Source organism: Pelophylax lessonae (genome assembly GCF_965119305.1).
Source record: "Pelophylax lessonae genome assembly, chromosome: 4".
Classification (NCBI taxonomy): Eukaryota; Metazoa; Chordata; class Amphibia; order Anura; family Ranidae; genus Pelophylax; species Pelophylax lessonae.
In genome coordinates, this window is record NC_138771.1 from 37,783,704 (window position 1) to 37,795,356 (window position 11,653).

At 41.6% G+C, this 11,653-nt stretch overlaps 1 protein-coding gene across 1 annotated transcript in view; it reads right to left on the bottom strand.

Moving 5' to 3' along the window:
* The window catches only part of RGMA (repulsive guidance molecule BMP co-receptor a), a 99,164-nt gene extending 93,330 nt beyond the window's left edge, over window positions 1-5,834 (bottom strand). Inside the window, exon 1 of the mRNA XM_082254685.1 lies at window positions 5,677-5,834. Coding sequence (XP_082110811.1) covers window positions 5,677-5,690 — 14 coding nt within the window. The 5' untranslated portion in view covers window positions 5,691-5,834. The remainder of the gene's footprint in view (window positions 1-5,676) is intronic.
* Window positions 5,835-11,653: the final 5,819 nt, after the last annotated feature.

Consider the following 11,653-nt stretch of genomic DNA (forward strand, 5'->3'; position numbering starts at 1 on the left):
GCTTTACATATGCCTGCCAACTGTTCTTGGAGAACGTACAGGTCACAGATATCCTGGTTCCTAACAAAACTCACTGAGTTAAAGATACTGAATGTGCATCCTTTATCATATATACTGATTACTTCCAGTAGGTGGCAATATTAACCCTAACCTATGAAGTACAGCTTTGCCTTAATCATACAGAAACTATCTGCATGCCATCACAAATCCTAAATATAAGGATCTATTCCTAATTCAAGGCTAAGGGCAGAGCCATGAAAATGATCCCAGTAGCCAACTATGTGCCTGCTGCTTTATAAAAACAGATACAGCCTACATATATAGCAATCCTTATGACACAGATACAGCCTACATATATAGCAATCCTTAGGACACAGATACAGCCTACATATATAGCAATCCTTAGGACACAGATACAGCCTACATATATAGCAATCCTTAGGACACAGACACGGCCTACATATATAGCAATCCTTAGGACACAGATACAGCCAACATATATAGCAATCCTTAGGACACAGACACGGCCTACATATATAGCAATCCTTAGGATACAGCCTACATATATAGCAATCCTTAGGACACAGACACAGCCGACATATATAGCAATCCTTATGACACAGACACAGCTGACATATGTGGCAACTGATTTAAATGTGCATATGGATGTTTCAGGCTTCTTAGTGCCACATATGGACACAATTGCTTATAATAAGCAAGATTTGAAAAAAAAAAAAAAAAAAAAAAAGAGAATGGTTATTTCCTATTGTCTCTCGAAATAAAAAATATTTATTTAAATAAAAAACAATATTTTGTACATGTTCCCGCTTGAATGCTTTCTCTGAATCTATGTTTACAAAACAATCAATACCGAGGCAGAATAGGTAAATAAATAATAAAATCACTTTTTTTTTCCCCTTTTAATAAAAAAAAGATTGCAGAACCATTAATTACAATTTACGCAAGCTTGTTTCAGGCTTGTTATATATCGTCAGTGCAAGATGTAGAAACCATGGCTTGTGAGAAGTGGGACTTGAGGAACAGCTAGCCAGGACTAGTTATCTTGTCTTGTTTCCCATAGAAATATAAATGGTTGTGTAGCTAGAATTTTGCAACGGTATGCGCACAGCTTGCACACTTTTCCTGAATCGTTGGCATAGGGAAAACAATCAATTTTGAGGCAGTGAAATTAATTAACTATCCAGAGTCAAATTAATCTAAATGACGCCACCTGCTAGTGCCCATTTCCTAGGGGAGCAAACAGAGCTACATAGTCTACCGTAAAAATACAACTGTAACAATTTTACAGTCCTTTCGTTAAAATGTGATATAGTATCACTTATAATATTCCTCCTCGTGAGTATGCATCACATTGTATATATTATCAACGAACACCAAAAAAATAAAAAAATAAAGGATTTGCCAACCATCAATCATTTTCTTGTGCTATGAGAGATCTGCCAAAAGCGAGTCATTTTATTATAGTGTATATGAAATTGGTTATCTCCCAGCATGTGCTGTGCCTAATTAATCATGAAACGGAGCGTTACACGTCTTGCCCATAACTTCTAAACTGTCTCCTTTCCTTAGAGCAAAGGACCAAAGGACTTGTGATAACTAAAATGTCAAAAGGAACATTGTGAGAGAGAAGGACAACATACCTGTTAGAAGGAATATCAAGAGAGAGGGGCAGACAGAGTGGGGTGGATTCTGGTAGAAAGAGTAAAGGGGGGAGAGAAAGGTGAATAGAGAGGGAGCAGAAAAGGAAAAAAAGCAGAGCTAGATAGACAAAAAGGGGGGGGGGGGCTGAGAGGTGCATACAAGAAGGAGAGATGACAGAGGGAGTGTACAAGGAATAAGAGAGAGAGGAAAGGGAAGAGAAAAAAAAAAGTATAAGAGATAGAGAGGAAAGGGAAGAGAAAAAAGGAATCGATAATGGAAAGAAAGAAAAAAAAGAGAATAAGAAAGAACGAGAGAAAGAGAAAATGAAAAAGAAAAAAAGGCAAGCTAGAAAGACAAAAGTGGGGGGGGGGATCAGGGGGTGCATATAGGAAGGAGAGATGACAGAGGGAGTGGATGAGGGCTAAGGAAAAAGAAATCGTATAGGATAGAGAAAGAGGGATAGGGAGAGCAGAAAAGAAGAGATAGAAGAACAAAAAAGGGGGGGGGGGGGCTGAGAGGTGCATACAAGAAGGAGAGATGACAGAGGGAGTGTATAAGGAATAAAAGAGAGGAAAGGGAATAGAAAAAAAAAGTATAAGAGATAGAGAGGAAAGGGAAGAGAAAAAAGGAATCGATAATGGAAAGAAAGAAAAAAAAGAGAATAAGAAAGAACGAGAGAAAGAGAAAACAAAAAAGAAAAAAAGGCAAGCTAGAAAGACAAAAGTGGGGGGGGGGGTCAGGAAGGAAGAGATGACAGAGGGAGTGGATAAGGGCTAAGGAAAAAGAAAGCGTATAGGATAGAGAAAGAGGGATAGGGAGAGCAGAAAAGAAGAGATAGAAGAACAAAAAAGGGGGGGGGGGGTTGAGAGGTGCATATGTGAAGGAGAGAAGACGGGGGTGTATAAGGGATAAGGGAGAGGAAAGGGAAGAGAAAAAAGGAATGGATAAAGGGAGAGAAAAAAAAAGTATAAAAGAGAGAGAGAGAAAGAACGAGAAAAGAAAAAAAAAGGCAAGCTAGGAAGACGGGGGGGGGGGGGGGGGGGGAAATCAGGTGGTGCATATAGGAAGGAGAGATGACAGAGGGAGTGGATAAGGGCTAAGGAAAAAGAAAGAGAGGGAATGGATAAGGGAGAGAAAAATAAAGCATATAGGAGAGAGAAAGAGGGATAGGGAGAGCAGAAAAGGAGAGATAGAAGAACAAAAGGGGGGGGGTCAAGGGATGCATATATGAAGGAGAGAAGATGGGGGGGTGTAGAAGGGTTAAGGTAGAGGAAATGGAAGAGAAAAAAGGATAAAAGAATGGATAAGGGAGAGAAAAAGAGAAAGAAATAAGATAAAAGAATGGATAAAGGGAGAGGAAAGGAGAAAGACAGGCAGAAAAATGATAAAAGAATGGGTGAGAAAGGGGCAGATAGCCAAAGAACAGGATGGAGAAAGATTGTAAAGAAGGAATAAGACAGAAAAAAAACAGAAACAGGCATACAGAAATAGGAGAGAAAAAGGAGTTAATAAAGTCTAAAGGAGAATCAGTAAAGGGGTAAAGAATAATGGAAGAAGAGATAAAAGTTAGAGGAAAAAGAATAATAAAAGAGAAAAATAACAACAAGAGAAAGCACAATAGAGGTAACAGTAAGAAGCAGTTGAGTGGAACTGGAAAAATGTGAGATGTACACAACAAACCGCAGCATATAGAAAACACATAAGTGATAAAATGCATGGTTTCTCAATTGATTTTGCTATAAAGGAGGTAGGCTTGACTAGTGTTGCTCTTATTAAAGTCAGTCCTAGATAATTCTGTACAGTACACCTCTATTCCAAGTCACTGTATACTCAGTACACCATATCATGTGTTTTTTTGACATATAAAGCATATGTTAACATAAGGAGGTGGTTAACTATACCGGAGAAAAGACAGGAAAATTACACAGAGATAAGACACTGGCAACCTACAGCCGAGGTCGATGTGGAAGCTGGGAGGAATACAAAGCAGCACCCTACAAAGACCATTCCAAACCATGACACCTGTGTGCTGGCGCCTGCGTTGACATAAAAAGAGTAAAAAGATATATATATATATATATATATATATATATATATATATTAAAATTAAAAAAGCTGGATCACATGCATTGTACTACCAAGTCCATATGTAGAAGATATAAGAAAAAAAAAAGGGGGGGAGGGGGGAAGGTGTCAACAGTTCTCCAGTCCAACAATGGGCAGGAGAGTTGGCTCACCTACCACCTTATAAAAATTGGATTTTAAAGGCTGAGAGGTTGTCATTAATGTATAAGATATACTGGGATTAAATGGTGAACATACACACATTATATTGTTTAACACAGTAAAATGCCCAACAGCCAGCTGTGAGCCAAGCAAGACCAATGAATAACGTATAGGAAGCCTTCCATGCAGAACATCATTCATTGTCTTGTTACCAAATATACTAGAAAGATAACATATAAAATGGGTAAACCTCAGGTGAACTGTATGGACTCTAACAACAAACTTCTCTGATTTGCCCTGTTTTGGCACGTTATATATACAATTGTAAGGGTTTTGTTAAATCGGCTCCACAAGTGCAAAAAAAAGTCGCTGATCTAGGGCTGGTAACTTTGTGAGCTCCCTGCCTCTGGACTGTTATCAGTTATCATTGTTCCATGGTACCTCCATGGACTACAAAACACCTCCCCCATTATGGAAAAAAAGAGGCGTTTTAGTCTCAGCACAGCATTATGTAGTCCTAACACACATTAGGTTTCAACGCTGCTCAGTATGGTTGTCACCTTAGAGCAGAAAGTTAATGACAGACTCAAATAAAAGAAAACAAATGCAGACACCACTACTATCGGTAAGCTGCATTACTATCAGTTTTTGGTCCAGGGTTTAGACATGCTTTAACTTCCAATAACATGGGGAATAGATGGGGACATCATAATATAGCTGATAAGATGTGATTTCAAGAAAATGCAGTACTTTGGTTTAGATACGTTGTAGCTGCTGCTATTATAAAAATTATAGTAAAACTTAACAGATATCAGAAGTAAATGCATTAAGGCATCTGCTGCAAATATAATCATCATTATTACTATTAATAATAATTAATCTTCTGAACAGATACTGCTAAAGTACATTTTAGCTACTACTATTTAAAGTAGAACAGATATCAATACATTATAGCTGCAGCAATCATCATCATCAGTAATCAATCTTCTGAACAGATATAAATACATACAGGAGAGCTACTACTATTATTATTATTAATCCTCTGAACATATATCAATACATTATAGCTGCTATCATCATCATTATCAGTAATCAATCTTCTGAAGGGATATAAATAGATACATTATAGTGATGATTATTATTACTATATTATTATGAATTCTAAGAACAGATATCAATACACTATAGCTGCTATCATCATTATTATCAGTAATCAATCTTCTGAAGAGATGTAGATACATTTTATTGATGATTATTATTATTATTATTATTATTATGACATCTGAGAACAGATATCAATACACTATAGCTGCTATCATCATTATTATCAGTAATCAATCTTCTGAAGAGATATAGATACATTATATTGATGATTATTATTATGATGATGAATTCTGAGAACAGATGTTACCAGCAGAGTTCCTGGTGAACTATTATTGGAGATCCCGGATCACCTGAACACATTCCAAATCAAAGTTATTTTAAATCATGATATGTATCCAAAGTAAATCTAGTATATTATATAAACCTAATAAGAGTTGGGAAGAAAAGAACCCTCATTACACAGCACAGGGGGCATTCCAGTTAAGTGAATTCAGCAGCGATGAGTAGAAGGGTGGTTCTCCCAGGTGAGGGTGCCCCCTGTACGGTGCTCAGTCCGGGGTATAATGGAAGGGGTCCCCGAACAGAGGTGACAGTCCCCGGCGTGTAGAATTTGATGAGATCCGGAGATGTATGGGGAAGGGGGGGCGGTAATGATAAGTCACTGGAAGGGAAGATCTAACTCACCTTGTCGGCTTCATGAGCCTGCCCGACCCGGGGGGTCACCTCCTCCCATAGGACATGCGGTGCTCATACGGGGGGCTCTCTCCCTCCTCTCCCCCGCATGCTGCAGCAACCCGGCGGACACGGAGACTGAGCGGAGAGCACAGAGCCGAGGGAGGATCCGCCCACCGCCCCGCCCACCTACACACTGATCGATGCACTCACTACAACCTGCAGAGTCCCCGGACATCCACATATATAGACAGACTACAGACACAGAGATATATAGACAGACTCACAGACACAGAGATATATAGACAGACTCACAGACACAGAGATATATAGACAGACAGATCCACAGACACATAGATATATAGACAGACACAGATATATAGATAGAGACACAGAGGTATTAAGGACAGACAGACACAGATATATATAGACAGACTACAGACACAGATATATAGATAGAGACACAGAGGTATAAAGGACAGACAGACACAGAGATATATAGGACAGATAGATTCACAGACACAGAGATATATAGACAGCCAGCCACAGACACAGAGATATATAGACAGACATATCCACAGACACAGAGAACTACAGGACAGACAGACACAGAGATATATAGACAGACATATCCACAGACACAGAGAACTACAGGACAGACAGACACAGAGATATATAGACAGACAGATCCACAGACACAGAGATATATAGACAGACAGATCCACAGACACAGAGAACTACAGGACAGACAGACACAGAGATATATAGTAGACAGACAGACCCACAGACACAGAGATATATAGGACAGACAGACAGACACACATATATATATATATATATATATATATATATATAGACAGACAGACACAGAGATATATAGACAGACAGACTCACAGACACAAAGATATATAGACAGACAGCCACAGACACAGAGATGTATAGACAGACAGACCCATAGAAATATAGACAGACAGAGCCACAGACACAGAGATATATATAGACAGATCCACAGACACAGAGATATATAGACAGACAGACATAGAGATATATAGACAGACAGACACAGAGATGTATAGACAGACAGACAGACACAGAGATATATAGGACAGACAGACATAGAGACATATAGACAGACAGACACAGAGATATATAGACAGACAGACATAGAGACATATAGACAGACAGACTCACAGACACAGAGATATATAGACAGACAGAGCCACAAACAGCGACATATAGACAGACAGAGCTACAGACACAAAGATATATAGACAGACAGCCACAGACACAGAGATGTATAGACGGACAGAGCCACAGACACAGAGATATATAGACAGACAGACAGACACAGAGATATATAGGACAGACAGACATAGAGACATATAGACAGACAGACACAGAGATATATAGACAGACAGACATAGAGACATATAGACAGACAGACTCACAGACACAGAGATATATAGACAGACAGAGCCACAAACAGCGACATATAGACAGACAGAGCTACAGACACAAAGATATATAGACAGACAGCCACAGACACAGAGATGTATAGACAGACAGAGCCACAGACACAGAGATATATAGACAGACAGATCCACAGACACAGAAATATATATAGACAGATCCACAGACACAGAGACATATAGGACAGACAGACACAGATATATATATGACAGACAGAGCCACAGACACAGAGATATATAGGACAGACAGAGCCACAGAGATATATAGGACAGACAGACTCACAGACACAGAGATATATAGGACAGACACAGAGACATATAGGACAGACAGACTCACAGACACAGAGATATATAGACAGACAGATCCACAGACACAGAGATATAGGACAAACAGACAGACACAGAGACTCATATGACAGACAGAGCCACAGACACAGAGATATATATAGGACAGACAGAGCCACAGAGATATATAGGACAGACAGATCCAAAGACACAGAGATATATAGACAGACAGATCCACAGACACAGAGATGTATAGATATATAGACCCACAGACATATAGACAGACAGAGACACAGACACAGAGTTAAATAGGACAGGCAGATCCACACACACTTAGTTATATAGGACAGACAGATCCACAGACACAGAGATATATAGACAGACAGATCCACAGACACAGAGACATATAGGACAGACAGACACAGATATATATATATATGGCAGATCCACAGACACAGAGATATATAGACAGACAGATCCACAGACACAGAGACATATAGGACAGACAGACACAGATATATATATATATGGCAGATCCACAGACACAGAGATATATAGACAGACAGAGCCACAGAGATATATAGGACAAAGAGATTCACAGACACAGAGATATATAGGACAGACAGACTCACAGACACAGAGATATATAGGATAGACAGACTCACAGACACAGAGATATATAGGACAGACAGACTCACAGACACATATAGGACAGACAGACAGACTCACAGACACAGAGATATATAGACAGACAGATCTACAGACACAGAGACACATAGGACAGACAGAGCCACAGACACAGAGATATATAGACAGACCCACAGACACAGAGATATATAGACAGACTACAGACACAGAGATATATAGGACAGACAGACACAGAGATATATAGGACAGACAGACTCACAGACACAGAGACACATAGGACAGACAGATCCACAGACACAGAGATATATAGACAGAGCCACAGACACAGAGATATATAGACAGACAGGGCCACAGCCTGTCAGTGCTCAGGCACAAAATATTGAGACTTTGGGCCCAATTTGGACATTTTCACTTAGGGGTGTACTCACTTTTGTTGCCAGCAGTTTAGACATTAACGGCTGTATGTTGAGTTATTTTGAGGGGACAGCAAATTTACACTGTTATACAAACTGTACACTCACTACTTTACATTGTGGCAGAGTGTCATTTCTTCAGTGTTGTCACATGAAAAGATAGAATAAAATATTTACAAAAAAAGGAGGGGTGTACTCACTTTTGTTAGATACTGTAGATATACAGAAAGACAGAAATACACATAAAAAAGGGTAGAGAGAGTTAAGCCAACCATACATTGTTAAAAAGTTGATGAATTTCAATCCATGTATGGGCAAGCTGGTTGTACACAAGTTGATCCATACATTGACTTGTGTACATCCAGCCTGTGTGGTTTTTCATGAAAGATCAGCACTGCTGGCTGTAGTCTGCAATACTGATCATTGTATTCTGGAGGTGGGGAACATTCCCTGATGCCAGAATACAATACCACAGCGGGAAGGATTCTCCCATCCACCTCCAATGTGTGGACAGGGAAGCTGGATTTTTTCTTTTCGTTCAACCTTATGGTTGAACAAAACAAAAAGATCAATGTAGGGGTTGCCTTACAGACAGATACATAGACATACAGATAGACTGACAGACAGACAGACAGACACATAGACATAAAGACAGGCATACACACAGAGAGACAGACAGATATTGTATATAGACATACTGACAGGGAGAACTATAGACAGACAGACAGATAGACACATATTAAGAGAGACAGACAGACACAGACAGGACAGACCAATCAGGTGTCATGTCAACATATGGTCAGTGGTGTATTTTGATTCTGTGCTGCCCTAGGTAAGAAAATTGGGTGCCCCCCCCTCCCCCTCCTATGTAAATTTGCTCACCCCTTCCTGTTTAACAGATGCGACACCCTCCGAATTGAAGGACTACAAGTCTCAGCAAGAACCCCTGAGATCTCATGGGGGGGGGGGGGGGGGTAAGAGGAGGTGAGAGAGAGGGAGAGAGAGAAGGAGGTGGGTGAAAGGGGTTGGGAGAGAGAGGGGGGGGATGGGTGAGGTTGGGTGTGAGAGAGGGGGTGGTGGGAAAGAGAGAGAGGGGGTGGGTAAGGGAGGGTGAGGGGGGATGAGAGAGAGAGAGAAAGATAGAGAGGGGGGATTGGAGGGAGAGAGAGAGGGGGGGGGTGAGGGAGGGTGTGAGAGGGAGGGATAAGAGAGAGAGAAAAGGGGGGATTGGGGGGAGAGAGATGGGGGGTGGTGGGAGAGAGAGGGGGAATGGTGGGGGGAGAGAGAGAGGGGGGAGGGGATGAGAGAAAGAGAGAGAGGGGGTGAGAGAGAGAGGGTAAGAGAGAGAGAGAGGGGGGTAAGAGAGAGGGGGATGAGATAGAGAGAGAGGGGGTGAGAGAGACAGGGGGGATGAGAGAGAGAGAGAGAGAGGAAGAGGGTGAGAGAGAGAGAGGGGTGGGTGAGAGAGAGAGATGGGGGAATGAAAGAGAGGGTGAGTGAGAGAGAGGGGGTGGAAGAGAGAGAGAGGAGGGGAGAGAGGGGAGAGAGAGGGGGGAGGGGGAGGGGGGAGAGAGAGAGGGGGAGAGAGAGAGGGGTGTGGGAGATCCCTTAGCCCTGCCTGCAGTCCCTCCTGTGCCCCCCTGTCAATGGGTAAGTGTGTGTGATGCCATTATCTCCCGCCCATCCTCATCTTCTGGGCCCTCGGTCAGCCTGTCTTCCTGTTGATGTCCCAGCTGGGAGCGGAGAGGAGGTTTAAGAAGGAGTGCAGGCTCTGGGAGGGGCCAGGGATGCTGCACCCACTGCTGCTTAGGACAGGGTGGCGCAGTGGCAGTGGAGGTCTTCTCCCTCCCGGGGCTCTCAGTTCTAGCCATCCTCCAGGGCCGACCGGCTACCCGCTCGCTGTGTGCAGATGCAACAGCTCAGCAGCATCAGCTGCTATTGGCGGTAGATTGGCAGATTTTGCTCTGACTGGTGGGACTCTTTGGGACCCACGAGCACTAGGTGTGGAGGAGGAGGAATTTAAATCCTCCTCCACTTTGAATTATGGGCAGGGCCAGGGAGTTACAGCAGTGACTTCACTGGTTGCTAGACGCCAGCCGGCTCTAGCAAACAGTCTCAGGTGGAGGTGGGGGTAGCTATTTTGTCGCCCCCCCCTGTAAAATGCCACCCTAGGCCTGGGCCTTGTTGGCCTAGGCTAAAATACAGCACTGCATATGGTACAATGTATATTTCTGAAGAAGTAACTCTTGTTGATCTCCCCATAATCAGACCTTGTTTTAGGATCAGCCGTCCTCTGCTTATGTTTATTATGGTGGCCACACACAACTCGGTTTTATCATTTGATCGATGTGTGATTTAATTAAAATGATTGAATCTGCAAAAAACTGAATAGGCACATGGTGGTCATACACAGTTCAATAAATGATCAATTTATTTTCTGTTCAATATTAACCGATAGGATTAGTCAACAACTCATATGCCACATGTAGGGAATTGACTTTCGATCGATAGTCAAGATTTGATCGTAACTTAAGATAGCGAGTCTTCAATCACATCAGTTTCTACAAAGTAAATTTTTAATCTGATCAAAATACAGTCATATTCATGAACAAAGTATCTTGGTGCTGCCAATCAATGGAAAATAATTGATAATTTTTTGTCCTGGCCAGTCGGCGCAGTTTGATTTAATTGAAATTAAGGCTAATTGATTGGAAGGAAAGTTATAGCGAATCAGTTGTTTGCAGATTCGATTGTTTTGGTCACATGGCCACTAAACACTTCCCTTCCAGTCCAGGTTTGCTCATATTTGCAATGCATGAAATTGGCTTTTCAGGGTTAAGACTACATTCACACTCTGTGCTTGTTGGGAATATGTGCAAAATTGTATTCTTTCTCGACACATACTGAAAGGGGATGCCCTTTAGAAGATGCATGGTGGTACCAATGATTCTCAATGGCATCCCACGCATCTGCTAATGCGTACGCCAACATGTGGCTCAGTGCAGTATGATTTGCAAAAGGGTCAGGAACTTCTTTTGCGCATTTCTTGCGCATAGGGCAGCCAATTAATTTTAATTATTAATAGCAACCCCACACATTTGCTTACACGTGCATTTTTAGGTGCACCAAAATGCATGGTGCCGCAGCAGTATACGTTCCAGTGCGGCATGATTT